The sequence below is a fragment of the Peromyscus maniculatus genome, chromosome 5, assembly GCF_049852395.1.
Source record: "Peromyscus maniculatus bairdii isolate BWxNUB_F1_BW_parent chromosome 5, HU_Pman_BW_mat_3.1, whole genome shotgun sequence".
In the NCBI taxonomy this organism is placed as follows: Eukaryota; Metazoa; Chordata; class Mammalia; order Rodentia; family Cricetidae; genus Peromyscus; species Peromyscus maniculatus.
In genome coordinates, this window is record NC_134856.1 from 103,522,308 (window position 1) to 103,540,638 (window position 18,331).

The following is an 18,331-nucleotide window of genomic DNA, read 5'->3' on the forward strand; positions in this document are numbered from 1 at the left end:
AAAAGACTTGTTCCCTTTTCAAGAGCCCCTTTAAACAGTTTGTATGTACCGTTGCATGTACCCTGGTTTGGGAGCGTGAGAAGGAGGTACTTAAGAGTTGCTGACCTTCTCACGTGGGTGGCCAGAGCAGGATTAATCTCAGATGAACCTCTATAGAGATGAGAGGCAGGAGAGCTCTGGTATCCTAGTTCCTTGGAGAAGAACTGACAGGCACTATCAGCGCCCAAAGTCCTTTCTTCTGTGTGTTGTTTGAGCCAGGTGGTGGTGGCTCAGGCCTTTAATCCCAGCACTTGGAGGGCAGTGGCAGGCAGATCTCTGTAAGTTTCAGGCCAGCCTGATCTACAGAACAAGTTTCAAGACAGTCAGGGTTACACAGAGAAACCCTGTCTGGAAACACCAAAACCAAACAGAAACAGAAAATAAACAAACAAAGAAGCTATTTGATCCCGAGAAGCAGTTTGCTGTGTTTGGTTTCGGAATTACCATTTCTGAGTCCTGTTAGTGCCCAGCTGTGTAACTAACTCTTTAAACCCTCTGGTCCTTGCTTTGTTCTCCACTAGGAGTCCACCAGCAGGAGGGAGCAGAAGCAAGTGAGTAGGACAGCTAGTGGGTCTATGGAGATAGCGCTTTGGGGAGACAGTTTAAGTGTGACAGCTCCCTTTATGCCAGAAAGAGAGGGAGATAAAAAGACTGGGAACAGTGGCTGGGGCATCACCTAATTTGCATTGAATAGCACACTTCTTCTTCTTTTCTTCTTCTTCTTTTTCTTCTTCTTCTTCTTCTTCTTCTTCTTCTTCTTCTTCTTCTTCTTCTTTTTTTTTTTGGTTTTTCAAGACAGGGTTTCTCTGTGTAGCTTTGTGCCTTTCCTGGAACTCACTTGGTAGCCCAGGCTGGCCTCGAACTCACAGAGATCCGCCTGGCTCTGCCTCCCGAGTGCTGGGATTAAAGGCGTGCGCCGCCGCCGCCCGCCGCCACCACCACCACCACCGCCCGGTGAATAGCACCCTTCTATCATAAAGCTCCTAGTACACGTCATAGTTATCATATGTGGAAGAACGGTCCTCTTGTAAAGCTCCTACACAAAGTCTATTCACCAATGAGCAGCGGGGGAGCTCTAGCGGGGAACTATGCCAAGGCTCACACTAGAGATAAATCAGGCATCCAGGCTGAGGGATAGCTTTCAGATAAGGTGAGGCCTCTGGGCCTAAAGATCTCTAAAAGGGCAGGTAGAGAGCAGGAAGTCTTGCTGGGGAGGGAGTCCTCCATGTTATCAAGCTTGGAGAGAGCTGCCAGGCCATGGTATGTGGTGATATTTTATCTGTGTCCCCAATAAAGTTTATCTGAGGATCAGAGGAAAAAGCCAGCCACTATAGTAAACACAGAAGTCAGGTGCTGGTAGCACATGCCTTTAATCCTATCATTCGGGAGGCAGGGATCTCTCTGGATCTCTGTGAGTTCAAGGCCACACTGGGAACAGAGCCAGGCACGGTGGCACACACCTTAAATTCCAACGCTAGTTAACCATAAAGGTCTGGAGATCTGTACGGACAGACAGGAAGTGATGGAGCTGGGCGGAGAGAGGAAATGAGATGGCAGAACAGCAAGGCATATAGGCGTGTGTATAAGGAAGCAGCTCTCTTTGGAAGCTACAGAGGTGGTGAGGTGAGGTTAGCTCTGGCTTTTCCTATTCCTCTGATCTCTCAGATTTTAACCCCAATATCTAGCTCCAGGTTTTTTATTTAATAAGACCCTTTAAGATTCATGTTCCAACGGTGGACTACAACCTCTGACCAGCCTCCTAATAGGAACTGGGCCTCAAAGTCATATTCTGGGAGTCTAGAAGTGCTGGACCTTAGGTGCTGGACCTAAGTCCCTGACCTTGGAGGTGAGAGTGCCAAGTCACAGAGGGTAATATGGCGTATCAGAAGCCACAGAGTTCTTTGATGGTTCCTCCAACTTCCTCTAACCCCCTCGTCAGTGATGGGAACAGAGGTGGCATTGCATATCAGCCACCCATGACTGATTTCCGGGAGTCTCTACTTCCTTAGTCTCTTAGAACATGTTTCAGAAATACTTTTATGTGCTGTTTCTGTTGCTTTTGCACAGGCTTTGGTATCTAATCTTAGATGCACATCTCAGCTTTATTATTCTTAGAGTCCGCGCTCTCACCCCTCCATCACATCACAGTGCCTCCTTTCTTTAGCCTTCTGACCTAAAGCCTGTCTAGAGAAGATGGGGATACAGAAAAATATTTTTAGAACCTAATATTCTAGACACTAGAAAGGATTTATAAAGTACAAAAAAATGACACTTCTCATGTTTTATTAAATGCTTGCAGGAATTTTTGTGGTGATTGGTTGTCCATTGGGTTTCATGGTCTTGGTCCTTATCACATTTCCCCTACTTTCTGCTTTTCTATTTAATCCCAATTCCCATCAGATTTTTTTCCTCACCAGCACTCCTGTTCTTCCCTCTAGTCTCACTCTTATTTCTGCACTGAAATATTAAATCTAAACATTAAAATGTTAAAATAATATAATTTAAATTATATTAAAATATATAGTTAATAATTAATAACATATTTATTTATTAAAATAAATGAACTATTAAATATTTAATTTAAATATTTGCCCTTGGCATTCAGAGAGCTCTGTAACTTTTGCCTCCTAGCTGTTTTTCTCAGAGCTTTCTCCCATGCAAAGCATAGTTAACACCTGCTGACAATTGTGTTTCAGGCCTGGAAATGGAGACTGAAACCAGGGACTTGTTTCCAGCTGACGACTACATTGAACAAAAGCCTGAGCAGCCAGTGTGCTTCTTGACTGAAGACACTGCTCAGATTCCTGCAGGTGCAGAAGCCAGTGAGCAGGAAGGCAAGTCACAGACAACACAGAAGAATGCCACAAGGAGTAGGCGACACTATTGCCATGAATGTGGAAAGAGTTTTGCTCAAAGTTCAGGCCTGACCAAACACAAGAGAATCCACACTGGAGAGAAGCCCTACGAATGCGAAGACTGTGGGAAGACCTTCATTGGGAGCTCTGCCCTTGTCATTCATCAGAGGGTTCACACTGGCGAGAAGCCGTATGAGTGTGAAGAATGCGGCAAGGTCTTTAGCCACAGCTCGAACCTCATCAAGCACCAGAGAACCCACACTGGGGAAAAGCCCTACGAGTGTGATGACTGTGGGAAAACCTTCACCCAGAGCTGCAGCCTCCTTGAACATCACAAAATTCACACTGGAGAGAAGCCGTACCAGTGCAAGTTGTGTGGCAAAGCCTTTAGGCGGAGCTCACATCTCCTGAGACATCAGAGGACCCATGGTGATAAAACTGCCCACAAGCCTCTGCATGGAGAGGCCCAGGAAGGTCAGAGTAGGGTGGAAAGCCAACGGAATGATACTAAAACTCCCCTAACTTATCAATGCAATGAGTGTGAGAGAAGCTTCACTCAGAATAGAAGCCTTATTGAACATAAAAAAATCCACACTGGTGAGAAACCCTACCAGTGTGATGCATGTGGAAAAGGCTTTACCCGAACTTCATATCTTGTTCAACATCAGAGAAGCCATGTGGGGAAAAAAATTGTAGCACAGTGACCTGTATAATGCCTGCCAGAGTTGGTGCTCACTTGTCAGTGAGCTGAAGATACTCTGGAGCCCTTACTAACTGCAGACGTGGGGATATTGCCAATACACACCATCTAGTGTTAGTTGTTATAATCTGGCTGAGGTAAACTATCTTTTATGTTCTAAAAGTAGCTGGAATTAGACTCATTAATAGGCAGATGTGAGAGTGTTCTCTTGATGAGGTAGCACTGAAGTGTTTTGTTCCCACTCTTTGCATCTACAAGGCCTTCCAGAACAGTTGCCCTTAGCCAGCACATCTTTCTCCTGGGTGGATGGTTCCAGGGTTTGGGGCATACTCTTCTTACTATTTGTTTGTCAACATGAGGCTTTCGTGCTTTGGTCAGATTCCTGAGGTCTTGGCCTCCTAATGTGCCTTGTGTTAGTAAACATTTACCACAGGGACTGATGAAATGAATGATCTTCAAAACTCTGAAACTCTGTGTCTAGATTTCTGAAGAAGTCCTAACGTGGGCCATTTGCGTTTGCATGTAATTTGCTAAGGTTCTAGACTCTGAGTCAGTCCTACAGATTTCATATTAAGTATGTAATGTCACAGAATTTGAGTTGGTGATTCCATGTATCTTCATGAAAATAAAGAGTACTGTAAGAATTCCTCAAGCAACATCTGAAGACATAGGGAGACTTCCCTGTCCATAAAACTCCATTAGTGCACATTTAGTTTTTCACTCTTTACAATGGAAGTTTTTAGTCAGGTAAATAAATAGCAATTCTATCTTCATAGGACAAACTATTTAATTAGAATTTCTATTGCTGTGAAAGGCACTAGGACAAAAAGCAACCTGGGGTGAGTAGATGGGGGTTTATTTCGACTCACCACTCATTTGTTTCCACTCCATCACTGGGGGACATCAGGGCCAGAGCACAGGGCAGGGACCTGGAGGCAAAAGCTGAAGCAGAGGCCATGGAGGAATGCTGCTTACTGGCTTGCTCCTAACGGCTTGCTCAGCCTGTTTTATTCTAGCACCCAGGAACACCAGCCCTGGGGTAGCAGCACCCACAGTGAGCTGGGCCTCTGACATCAATTATCAATCAAGAAAATACCCCACCGACTTGCCCTACAGGTCAATCTGGTGGCAATATTTTATAAGTCGAGGCTGCCTTTTTCCAAATGACTGTTTTGTGCTGAGCTGACATAAAACTAGCCCGCACAACAAATGATGGCACAGTTGATACATTGTCTATACTGCTCAATGTATCAGTTACTTTCTCCAGGGCTGTTACCAGAAACCTGAGAAAAGCAATTTAAGGAGGAAATGGTTTGTTTGGGTTCATGGTTTGAGCTGATACATTGCAGTGGAGAAGCCATGATGGCAGAAATGTGAGGCAGCTGGTCACACGGTGTCTGAAGACAGGAAGCAGAGATCCATGCTGGTGCTTCTGGCTTCCACTTTTTTTTTCCTTTTAATTCATTTCTGGACCTCAGGCCTCGGGATGGTGCTGCCCACATTCAGGCTGAGTCTTCTTTCTGGATTCACCTTCGCAGACATGCTCAAATTGTGTCTCCTAGGTGATTTAAAATCCAGTCAAGTTAATAATGAAGATAGATAATCACACTCAGCATCTTGCTTCTCACTTTTCCCGTACCTTGGCCCTAGCCAGATTTTAGCACATATTTTGTATGCCTCTCCTCTTGGTATCAAACTGAATAAAGGCTATGCTAGCTGAGCTCAAATTACCTCCAGGTCAGAAGCTTCACACCAAATAGTCATCCTCATTATTTATGCCTTCGAAACTGCCCTGTGGGTTGAAGAACAAACAGTAAGCGATGGGTGAGGGGTATGAACCCCAGTGGAGTCTGTAGGAGAACACATGTCTGCTAGGAAGCAGGTGGAGAATCTTGGATGGAAAGTGCTCCACAGGGAGAACCTGGAAATCATGGCTCAGTGCTCTGTGAGTTAATCATAAGAAGTAAGGTTTTATAATGATAGCCCGCATAGTTCAACTCAGTCCTCTGTAGGTTTTGAAGGCTGGTACCTTCTTCTGAGGTCCTTTTTGTGAAATGATACCGTGCTTTGGTAAATCATCAGCATGCTGTTCTTGTCTACTCAAAAACAGCACCTGTTTATGAATTTCTGCTTTGAAGTCTCATGGGCTGACTTCTGGCTTTCAAAACTTAAGGGCTCTCCCTTTAATAATGCCCTGGAATCCTCCATTGCCTTCATTATCCCTTCATTTCTGCCTTGTTAACTCTAACTGAGCCTTCCAAAATTCTTTAGACTTGACCATGGAATCTTCTAGCATTTCATTTTCTTCTTACTTGTGCAGTCTTCATGAAGCTGCTCAGCAATTACCCTTCTTCTTTGGTATTTTTCTAGGTTCACCTGTTTAAATCTGCTTGACTTTGAGACATGGTATCAAAGTCAAGCAGATTTAAAATAAGTTATACGACAACAAATTAAAAAAAAAATTTGCTTTAGCCCTAAAACTTCAATACTCAAATTCTTTATGGACTACTTGGCTTATTTTTCTTTGGTCTTTAATTTGCTTGGCTATTACCTGACTCTTTGTGAAATGCTTTTACAAACCAGAAAACTTGGTGCAAGTGTGACTTACATTAACCAAGAAGCCCTGTGCCTCCTTTAGGCTTCTGAGCCTAAAGCCTCTCTGCAGAGGAGGGAAATATAGAAAAGTGTCTACTCTTCTAGACACTGGGATTGACTTATAAAACACACAAAAATGCTACTTTGCATGTTTTACTAAATAATTTTTAGTAATTTTGTGTTGACTGGTTGACTATTCTGTTTCATTTCTTCAACTGAAATGAGACAACCTATGCCTATTCATTTCCTTCTGTTCCTTTCTTTCTCATTTATGTTTGTTTTATGTTATTTATTTATTTATTTATTTATTTATTTATTTATTTATTTATTTATTTAGAGTCAGGGCCTTTCATGTGGCCCTGGCCAGCCAGGAACTCCCTATGTAGACTAGACTGGTATTGAACTTACAGAGACCTTAGTACTTGGATTAAAGGCATGTGCCATAATGCCTGACTTTTAACAAGGTTTTTTTTTTTTTTTTTTTTTTTTTTTTTTTTTTTTTTTTTTGTCAGATTATCTTTGGATTGCCAGCCTCCAAATAATGACATGGAGACTTAATATTAATTATTGTTATTATCAATTATGAAAGCTTGGCTTATTTCCAACTACCTCTTATAACTTAGTTAACCATTATTTTTTAATCTACGTTCTTCCTTGAAGAACTTATTCATTTTCCTGTCTCTTATTTGAGTAAGAATTGGTTGTGGCACCTTTCCTCTTCTCCGGTAGAATGGTAAGAACTTTCAGTGAATGACCCATCTAAATTTCTTCTTTTTCTCATTTAAAAAAAATTTTTTTTTTTCTGGTGCTGGGATTTATCTCAGGACCTTGAGTATCTGAAATGTCCTACCACAGAGCTATCTTCATGCCTCTTTTTGCTTTTTATTTGGGGGCAGGGTCTCACTTCTCCCTAAATTGCCCAGGCAGGCCTTGAATTCACTGGGAGGCCCATGCTGGCCATAAACTTACTTTGTTTATCAGATTGGCCATGAACTATTGATCCACCTTCCTCAACCTCCTATGTATCTGGAATTGTAGATTGATATCAATAGGTCCAGCTAGATTTCTTCATTATCTTGACAAGGAACATATATTCCTATGAAAGGTATTCTCTGATTCTTCTTTTACTGGATAAAAGAAATAGGAGTCATAACTTACCTCATAAGGTTGTGATCATATGTTTATACAAGCAAGAAGTGTTATGTGAATATTCTGGAAATGCATATTGGTATAGAAATGGAGATGAAACACTTGTTATCTAAAATCTCTGTTAGAAGTATGTTTGTTAATTGTAAAGATTGCGTTTATAGGTTTCTTACAGCTTTGTGATGGTGTTGTTCTTCTTGCAATCTGTTCAGTGCGATCATCTTCTTAGAGATCAATAATGAGGACTTCAACCACCAAGAAACTTAGATATCTATTTTTCTCCTTTAATTCATCTTTGTTTTTCCTGTGATGGTCAAAAGTAGGTTTGACAGATTCATCTGAGGAAGGTTTGTTTTTTTTGTTTTTGTTTTTTCCAGTCAGCTTTATGTACTGTCTGCACATTTCAATGATTTCCGCCACAGAAACTTGTTCCAGATGACTTGCTTTTTGTGAGCGTTATGTCTCTGTGATAAATACTCTGACAAGAACAATTTAGGGGAGAAAAGGCTTGTTTGACTTTCCATTCCCGGTCACAGTCCATCATCGTGGAGAGGCCAGGGTGGCAGGAATTTGAAGCAGTCAGTCATATCACATCCACTGTCAGGAGCAGAGAGCAAAGAACCAGCTAGAGTTCCCCACGCTTACACATTTCAGAATCCCCTTCCTAGAGGATGGTGCCACTCCCAAAGGGTGAATCTTCCCACCTTGATTAACATGATCGAGATTATCCCTTGTAATAAGCCCATAGGCCAACCCAATCTAGACCATCCTTCCTTGAGTCTCCTGGAGTGATTTTAGTATCAAGTTGACAAATAAAACTAGCTGGCACATTGACTATAGAAACACGTGTTTGTGTTTGTGTCTACTCATACTTTTTTTCGTGGTTTCTGGGGTTAGTGATTATTCCGTTTACAACACCAGTCAATCTAAGATGCTGGAGTTTGAACACAGCAAGTTTCTGTCTTCTTTCTCGATTAAGAGTTGAACGCAGAAAAGTCAGGTGTGGTAGTACAGGACCATATTCCCAGTGATTATGAGACAGAGGGAGGCGCTCAGCTCCATGGTAAGTTTGAAGTCAGCCTGGGATGGATACATGAGAGCTTGTCTCAAAACCCAAAGAAACATGAAAAGATGTCATATATTCTTATCCACTCCATGTGTTTCCTTATTAGAGTTTAGGTAATTACCTAAATATATATATGGAGATATATATCTTCCAAATCCTTGAGGTGTTCATTTGCTCACTTGTTGCTTTTGAGAAACCAGTCCACCCACTGCTTAGTCAGCTGTTAGATCCACACAAAGAAGAGTGTACTACCTTGCCTGACTAAGACTACGAAATTCTCCATGTCCTTCCTGCTGCCCCTCAGCATCCCCTTCTTAAGGAACTCACTATATGAGGAACCAGCATGGTACAATGATGCTGGCCCTGGTGCAATTTCCTGGGCATGGTGGGAATGAAGGCTTGGTGGGGTGGACACTAGCTGGCCAGTCTTCATGAGTGGATCCAACTGAGACACTCATGGTCAGGTCTTGGACTGCAAGTCTCAGCATTCTTCCTCTTCCTGGTGTCAGAGAAACCAACTTGGGCTTTTCTGACATCCAGTTCCTGAAAGTACTGGATCTCATAGTCTGAATTTCATGCATATATGGAACACATACAAGATTTAAACCAAAAACACTGATAAGACAAGTACCATTAACTATTGAAAATGCCTATTTCAAAAACATTTAAAAATACACTCTTTATGGTTTAAAAAATGCCGGACAATGCCAAGATCAAGAAAGTCAAAGATAGAACATACCCATCCCTCCTCAGTCCCATCACCTGCGGTAGTTGCTGCCACTGTTGGTTTGGATTTTGGGGTTTACCTCTCTGACATTTGTGTTACTTAGCTTTTTACACACAACTCATGTTTTCATTTCATGTACTGTTTTTTTTTTTTTTTTGTTTTGTTTTTTTTTTGGCTTTTTGAGACAGGGTTTCTCTGCATAGTTTTGGTGACTGTCCTGGATCTCGCTCTGTAGACCAGGCTGGCCTTGAACTCACAGAGATTCGCCTGGCTCTGCCTCCTGAGAGTTGGGATTAAAGGCGTGGGCCAGCGCTGCCCAGCCATAGACATCTTTAATCCATCATATAAATTACATTTACTAACAGCATAAAGAATCCACATGGCCCCTGAACAATGTTCTTATCATCATCTTCCCTTCTCAGTTTCTCCATCCCACCTCTGTTCCTTTCTCTTTCTGTCATTCTGCTATAAAAGTCATCAGGGTCCTTAATAACTATATTAAACCAAGCTAAAATCAAATTAAATAAGCATTATTGTCACAAAAACATAGTTACTGTTACTCATAATTTTATTGTGTCAACCAGAGTAGTGGCACTGGATAGGCTAAACTATGTTTTGTTTAAGCAGAACCCCATTGTTTATTACTGTGGACATGTTCTGATGCGCATGGCTGCACTAGTCTCACCCGGAGACAAGGCTGCTTTTGCTTCAAAGAAGGCTGGACTCAGTGTAAGGCCTCTGCCGCCTCAGAGTAGGACCAGAAAAAGTTAATCTCAAATTCTGGCTGCATTTTGTTTTAAGGCATTCGGACAAGCGCGCTGTGTGGAGAGAAAAATCCATGGTTGATTGAGTAGGCTCAGATCTTCAGAAGTCTGACCTCTACTGGCCCCAGTGCCTTGCACAGCCAGCCAGTGCCAACACGTGACAACCACATTGTAAAACTCATTCCTCAGCAAAATAATGAGATGTCTGTGTGATACCTCAGTAAACCCCCCCACTCTATCCCCTACAGACGAAGAGAAGCTTAAACCAGGATTCCTAAGTGTAGATAAGAACTTAGACCCCTTTTCCCCAGGTGGCTGTATCTGCTACAGGGACTTTGGAAAACACAGAGGATATTCGACCAAAAGACTAAAAAAGGGAGGCGGGTTGAAATGAATTATATGGTCTGTGCCTTTAAGAACTAGCCTCACAAAGAAAGGGGAGCGCTCCTTCCAACCTCCCTGCTGTGAGTGAGAGATTTAGAAGAGCCTCCCTGGAGGCTTGTAAACTTAGAATACACCTTGCTTTTGCATTCTGTACCTAAAGTCTCCAGTGGTGGCTTTAGGGGACAGGATCTGGCTGGGCACAACAAGACCCTCACTCTATTGTCTCAAAAAAAAAGGGGCCTTAGACAAAGATATCTCAATATAGATAGACCCAGGCCAGTTTCAAGTCCCCAGAAATGATGGCGCCAGCCCCAGGAACTCAAAAGAACAAAGTCAGGATGTCTGATGGTAACTGATTAACCACGAGATGCCCCTCTCTGGAGATAACATGACCAGACCCCGGAGATGAGTTGTAAAACTCCTGACAGGGCAAACAAATAAGCTAGAATAAGATAAATCCCAGGCCTGGGAAAAACTGGACCAATCAAGGATGGACCCGTACTAACCCCTTCCCCTCTAAGAAATTTTATGGGTTTTGCCTATAAAAACTAACTTCCCCAAGAAAGAGGAACTCTTCCCTGCCTCACTTGAGATGGCTTGAGATGAGTTCCCTGTCATGACTTGCAGCAGAAGTAAACCTTGCTTTTGCATTGTGGTATGCTCGTCCTTGGTGGTCTCTCTGGGTTTTCCGATCTGGGCATAACAGTCTGCCTGACCACCTGAATATGAACCTCACACACATACGTGTCTCAGCCAATAAGACAACAATTTTTCTTTAACTCCTATAAGAAGAGCTGTCCCTTCCGGTGGGTGTGATCATTTCTCCAAGAACTTGCCCACCAAGGCTTTTGCAGTATCTTATTAAACCCTCCTTTTCTTCTCTTGTGTTTGGTGAATTTGTTCCCAGCAGGAGCACCAGTAGCTTGTCACTGTCTTTCCCCCCATAAAGGTTGCATAATCAATTATCGTCGGCTCTCCTTTCTGCTTTGTTGACTGAGAGTGTGTGTCTACAAAACCCTTAGGGAGAAAATGTGACGACATCCTATACATAAATAGACCAGAGGTGCAGAAATGCCCTCTTAGATATTGAACACACACAGCATGGTGGACCCAAAATTATATGTAGACATTCTTCTAGCTCGATCTCTGTTGCTGTAAGAAACACCATGGGGTGGAAAGGGTTTATTTGGCTTATACTTTCAGTCACAACCCAACATTGAAGGAAGTCAGGGCAGGAACTGGAAGCAGAAACCACAAAGGAATGCTACTTATTGGCTCCCTAGTTCTGCCCTTCTTATAGCCCAGGCCCACCTGCCTAGGATTGGGACTGCCCACAGTGGGGTGGACCATCCTGCATCAGTTGGCTGTCAAGAAACTGCTGCCGGGCATGCCCAAGTGTGTAGGACTCTATCAGAGTTGCTGCACCTAGGGTGAGCATTAGAAGGCACGGTTGTTTTCTAGAAGTACTTAGACCTTGAAGGAGTCATTGTGGAAAACAGTGGTTGTTTTCTGTGATTTATAGAATTGTTTTTCTGAGGGAGCTTTACAGCCTTTGTATGACTGGCCACAAGACCGGCCTGGCACACCTGGAGCTCTTGGATTATTGGGTACTGCAAATGGTACGCAGTAAGACTGAAATGGTGGGGGTGTGCTTTCCTTCAGAAAAACACAGATTAGGTATTAAGAACTTGCTTGCCCAAAAGCCAACTTTGTGTAACAATCAATAAATAATGCCTTTGAACGGCTGCTGGAGGTTCAGTTCACCAGAAGCTGGACCTTCCTGCTGCCACACAGGTGGAAAAACTTCATCTTTCTTCGACCAACTCAAGCAAGACAGAACACCGGACACCCAAGACCAATCTGATGGAGGCAGTCCCTGAATGATATTTCCTCAGATAACTCTGGATCAACTTGACAGCTGAAGCTAACTAGGAGATATATATTTACCACTTTTTGCAAATAGCACTCAGGCATACATATACATTGTATCATGCTCTTTTTTTTCCACTTAACAATTTATCTTTGACCTCAAAACTGCAAACCCAAACTAAAAAGAAACAAAACAAAAATAATATATGCCTGAGATCTTAATTTTCTATCACTTGCTCACTCTATTTTAAGAAAGATGCACAGCCGGGCGGTGGTGGCGCATGCCTTTAATCCCAGCACTCGGGAGGCAGAGCCAGGCGGATCTTTGTGAGTTCGAGGCCAGCCTGGGCTACCAAGTGAGTTCCAGGAAAGGCGCAAAGCTACACAGAGAAACCCTGTCTCGAAAAACCAAAAAAAAAAAAAAAAAAAAAAAAAAAAAAGATGCACAAAATCTAGTAAGTGTCTGGTGTGAAGGGTAACGGATGAGAATTTTTGCTGTGTATATTTTTGTATTTTCTGAATTGTGTCAATGCAGTACTTGCCAAAATAGAAATAATAAAATAAAAATGTGAGGAAACATGCTATTCATTTTCTCTTTTGAAGATCAGCTAAGAGTAAGTTACAAGTAGAAATTATACAAGTGCTGATATTCTTTGATTATTCTCAGGAGGAAATCTTCAGTATCAAGATTATATAGAATGAGCTTTTTTGTTTGTGACATTTCTAAGAGAAACACAAGTGTTCTTGTCAAAGGCAGGGTCTATGTACAATGACGGTAGCCTTAAAAGTTTGCAAAGAGCCAGGTTTAATGTCTTGAATCTCGTCCCAAATACTCAGGGTTGAGGAAGATCTTGTAAGCAGGGGTTCAAAGCTAGGCTGTGTAACATTGTGAGAACCTGAGGAAAAATAACTAAGTATAAAATTATTATAAAATATAATTATCAAATTGTAGCAACAAGACTGCCCTGATTTCTGTATACACTCACAGTTTCTCTTCTTGCTTGTGTATGAGATTGAGTCGCTCTATGTTTCTGAGGCTGGAAGTCACTAGGTAGCCCTAGGCTGGCCTTGAATTTGTGGCAATCTTCCTGGTCCTAGCTCCTTTGCATGAAAGGTTTTTTCATCATGCACAGCTGAGACACACATTTTCACGAGTATAACTCCATAGATGAATTTTCAGCTCATTTAGATTGTTATGCAATATTTTTCTTCTTGTATAATATTAGAGGGGCCAGCCTTAATATTATACATCCCAGGGGCTCAGGAGAGAGAACTACTAATGGCGAGGACTATTTCCTGGAAATAGAATCTCAGCACACCAAGCTCTATAGTCCACTTGCTTTAATTCCTCTGGCATAACATCCTATATACACAGCTTCAGTTCTGTTCTCATGCCTAACTCCTTTCTTGCCTGATTTCTCTCTATATTTATCTACTCTTAATTCTGCCTCATCTAGGTCCTTTTCATCTTGTTCTTACCCAGCTAGTACTTACCCATCTGACTCTTCCTCATCTTCCATCTCGTCCACATGTACTTTCCTTATCCCTCTCCATTCTCTGTCTCTCTGTTCTCCACATTCCTCCTAAGTCTCCCAGGAATTCAGTTATAAATCCAAGCAATAGCAAGAACCTAGTTGAGCAAGGTCACCAGGCTTGAATTCTACAGGGTCATAAAGGCAGGTAAGAATTTTCCTCAGGCAGTGACCACCAGACTTCCAGGGTCAAACGGAAGGGTGATAGGAATCACCTAGAGGGGCAGTAATTGTTAATTATCATTTGCAACCCAAAAGGGAAGTGAGTAACAGGAAATGAATTAACTAAAGGCTAAATTTGGGTAATATCTAAGAAGAGGGATCTTATATGCTCCACTATATGTGATTGGTAGAAAATGTTAAGAATCTATAAGTTGCTAGGTCAATGAGAGAAAATAAAACTGCCTTCTTTTTTCCAGTGGCTCATATCTGTCCAAGCTATCTGCCATTTTTCTGCAGGGTAGGGGAAAGTCGCTAGGCAACCTGTGTACAGCTAGATGCCTCTGGTGATAGTTAAAGGGAGAGCTGGAACCAGAGGTAAGATTTGGGAAAGGAGGAAGTTAAGCACATCCGCCAGGCCTTCTCAAACAGGTAGCCTGGATGCTTAAGTCTGTTCTTAGAGAGTACAGAGGTATCTCTGATAAGGTACTTTCCTCCATCTGGGGATGGACCTGGCCAGATGCTGCCAATGATGATAATTACAGGGAGGCTTGAACTGGGGTTCTGGCTGAGCATAGCTGTCAGTGCACAAGGTTATCTAAATATTCTGTTAGTAGAGGGGAAATGGTGCCCAAAAAATGATGGAAAGGCTACAATAGCACACAAGAAACTCATAACAGGAAATCATAGCTAATAATCAAAAGCCAAATATCACCAAGGCTCCTCGAGCCTTAGCTTGACCTCTGGAAGGCCCTTGGCTTCTTCCAGGTATTAGCTTGTCATAATCAGCTGAAATCCTATGTTGTATATTTCTGTGGCTTGCAGCATTCCTATGGCCTTCAATTCACTTGATTCTTAGTGGGAAATAAAAATTTGATGGGGCTGTGAGGCATCAATCAAATGAGTTGCCTGATAAAATTGAGTTGACAGCAGGGATAAAGATCATGTGATACCAGAGCATGGAAAGACTGGAGGGAATTACTTCTGATGAACAGAGAATTAACCTATCAAAAGAGAATGTCCATTATCTAAGATTCCCTCTAAAATTCAAAACAAATTTAAATTCCAAAGTAAAGACAAAACTCTCAAACACTTGGCAGTTAGGACTGATGCAAAACCATCTGACAGTCGATGAGGATGGGATTCGAACCCACGCGTGCAGAGCACAATGGATTAGCAGTCCATCGCCTTAACCACTCGGCCACCTCATCCTATAAGAAATTGCTCTTTATAATTTCTTCTCCCGTGAAGGATTCCCAGAAACCTTTTGTATGAGTGTTTTAATAGCCTTCCTCCAGCTAAATCTCCAAAATTGTCTGAGTCAGGTATCATAAAGAAGATTTCAAAACCACAACAAAAAGAGAAGTGAGCTTATTTGGCACATATTCGATGGGTTGAACCAGTGCCTGGCACACAGGACTGGACAGGCAAGGCAGTGGTCTTGGCTTGCCTCCATTCAGCCCTGGCTGAGTTTGCATTCAAGGGAAGGAATGTTCCAGCCTTTCATACAGAGCTTCTTCCAATTCCCTGTTTCTGGGTCTCTATTAACTGGGCTCTTTGCTTCCTTTTCACTGATTTCTCCCCACCGTCACCCCTCCCTACTTTCTGTCCCCTGGATTTGGCATTGATCACCCTATGGTAGATCAGTGTGAACTTGGTTCAAAAGCGGTGAGCAAGATGATGTATCTAAGGCAAGACTCGTCCGACTGGGAACTTAGGCGGTTAACTAAAGGATCTCACTGACATTTGAGAGACCATTCTCTCTCCACGTGCAGGGCGGGGAATATATTTGTGCTCATCATCTTGGTCATTGGTTATTTCATAAAAGAAAACAACAACAAAACGCTAAAACAACAAAACAGAACCACCCCCAAAATTGTTGAATCACTGAAGCAATTCAAAGTTAATCCAAAATCGAATCACTACAATTAAGGGGAACAGGTATTTTCAACAAGTTAAACCTTTGCAGTTAATAATCAGTTTTCTAAAGAAAAAAAAATTCAAGCTGGGAGTGGTGGCTCATACCTATAACCCCAATAATTGGAAAGCTGAGGCAGGAGGATTGCCATGAGTGTGAGGCCAGTCTGCCTACATGTGAAATCTTATCTTAAAGAATCATAAAATTAGCTGGGCAGTGGTGGTGTACACTTTTAATCCTAGCACTCAGGAGGCAGAGGCAGGTGGATCTGTGTTCAAGGCCAGCCTGGTCTATAGAGCTGAGTTCCAGGACAGCTGTCTCCAACAAAACATAACATAACAAAACAAAACAAGTCATAAAACTTTGATAAATGTTAACGTGATACTATCAGCGAAAGTGCTTAGAAAGTTAGAGAGCAAGTCGTCACCACTATGTGTAGGTCATTTGGTATTGGGGTTGCTGTTTATCATCTAAACTAACAGAACAGATATAAAATTGCAATTACTTGCAATTACGTCTATTAAGAAAAGAAAATGTAATAGAGAAAAGCTTTTCCTGTCAGGAAATGTTTGTGTATCTGTTAAGCTACTTGTCCTCTTTGAACGTATTATTTGTTCTTCCCTGGTCACCCCACAAAATCTGGCACATTTATGCCTCAACTTCAACCTCAACTAGGGAAAGAACAAAACCGAAACCTGATCCACCGGACTGGAGAAGCAAGTCAAGAACTCACGTGTCAAACCTCGCTCCACGAGGAAGGCGAGGAGGGCGAGGTCAGCAGCCGCTTCACAGGCTGGCTAACCCTCCCTCCCGAGGCAGAGCTATCAGCAGGTGGTGGTACCCAGGGGGGCTTCAGGGCAGGAGATGAGCAATGCCCTTCCATCTGGTTCTCATAATCTCGGCTCAGAAGTTTAAGGCCTGATGGGTAATACCTCCCTAGCTTTGGACTGTGCTAAGCTCCATTCAGAAACACCGTGTTCTCTTCATTCGTGGAATCCCAGAGCCACCACTATGAGGTACCACCTCTTGTTTTCTGCTTGCCCAGGGTCGCAGGAACTGCAGTGATTAACAAGAGCAGTCTGTGTCTGCTTGGTCCGCTTTCTTACTCAACCTTGAGTATCGGATGAACACTGAAATACCAGATACTAGAATTCAAAATGCACCCCCTGCCAAAGTTCAAGGAGGACTCGCAAGTTAGAATGGTTTAAGGCTTGGTGAAATCCTTCAGGGTTAGTGAAATTCTCGGTATTCCTAAAATTAGAAGAAAACCTTGGAATAGCTCAAGCCTTTCGTCACTGGGAGTACTAGGGAGGCGGAGGCAGGAGGACTGCCTGGGGCATTTAGTGGGACTGCCTCAAAAATCCCCCAAATAAATGAGTAAAATAAAATAAAGGAGAAAGGTCCAGAAGGAACTCTTAGAAGACTGCTGCATCCTAAACCCCAAACTAGAATAGAACCTACTGACACCAGTGCATGATGGGGTGGTTTGCTTAGGGTGTCCCCCTGGGCTTGAGTCCCCAGGGCCTCATAGGTCCATGCCCCTTCAAGTCAGTTGCCAGAGGCGAGTCTTTCCCGTGTGATACGGCACAAAAGTTTGCTTGCTAACCTAGTGCTGAAAGCTGGACACAGTATTTCCACCGAGATAAAAATCTCCCCCAGGAAATTAGGTCAACAAATATTCCATTTGTTTTGCTTCGTGCTTGTAGGCATTTCCCAGAGGAAAATGTCTCTATATGAATGAATTGTGGAAGAAACACACTACCTCCCTACTGTCAGCAATGCATCTATCCTACTGGTCTTATCCATTTCCACTTAAAATGGTGTTTTTGGAGGACTCACCTCTAAGGCTTTGAGAGGTTGAATGGCAGTTGCTCTTTGAAGGTAGACAATAGCTATGTTTTCCCAACCTCCAGAGCTCTGGTAAGGCTTCTTTCCTTCCTTCCTTCCTTCCTTCCTTCCTTCCTTCCTTCCTTCCTTCCTTCCTTCCTTCCTTCCTTCCTTCCTTCCTTCCCTCCCTCCCTCCCTCCCCCTCTTTCTTTCTTTCTTTCTTTCTTTCTTTCTTTCTTTCTTTCTTTCTTTCTTTCTTTCTTTCTTTTGATTTCAAGGTCTCATTTATTCTTGGCTGGCCTTGAACATCTAGCGAGATAATTATTTAGTGAGGGATGGTCATGAATTTTTAATCCTCCTGCCTCTACCTTCTAAGCACTGGAATCATAGTTATTTATCACCACATCTAGCTAGTTGTAGATATTTGTAAATGTTACTCTCTCCAAATTATGCTCAAGTGTGGTGATGCGCCACAGTCCAGCTGCAGCCTGGGTTCACGTCCTGAGACAGGGAAGGGGCACCGGTGTGAAGAAATGAATTATCTGACCACAAGACAAGTTTCACGCCGGGCGGTGGTGGCGCACGCCTTTAATCCCAGCACTCGGGAGGCAGAGGCAGGCGGATCTCTGTGAGTTCGAGGCCAGCCTGGGCTACCAAGTGAGATCCAGGAAAGGCGCAAAGCTACACAAGAGAAACCCTGTCTCGGAAAACCAAAAAAAAAAAAAAAAAAAAAAAAAAAAAAAAAAAAGA

At 42.7% G+C, this 18,331-nt stretch overlaps 1 protein-coding gene and 1 non-coding gene across 2 annotated transcripts in view; one reads left to right on the forward strand and one right to left on the reverse strand.

Moving 5' to 3' along the window:
• The window catches only part of LOC102909838 (zinc finger protein with KRAB and SCAN domains 4-like), a 13,328-nt gene extending 6,644 nt beyond the window's left edge, over positions 1-6,684 (forward strand). Inside the window, exon 3 of the mRNA XM_006988880.4 lies at positions 2,736-6,684. Within this exon, the coding sequence (XP_006988942.1) occupies positions 2,736-3,598 (863 nt within the window). The 3' untranslated portion in view covers positions 3,599-6,684. The remainder of the gene's footprint in view (positions 1-2,735) is intronic.
• An 8,281-nt stretch (positions 6,685-14,965) lies between these two features.
• Positions 14,966-15,047, reverse strand: Trnas-gcu (transfer RNA serine (anticodon GCU)). Its single transcript has one exon. It is a non-coding gene; the product is annotated as a tRNA-Ser (tRNA).
• Between the last annotated feature and the right edge of the window lie 3,284 nt (positions 15,048-18,331).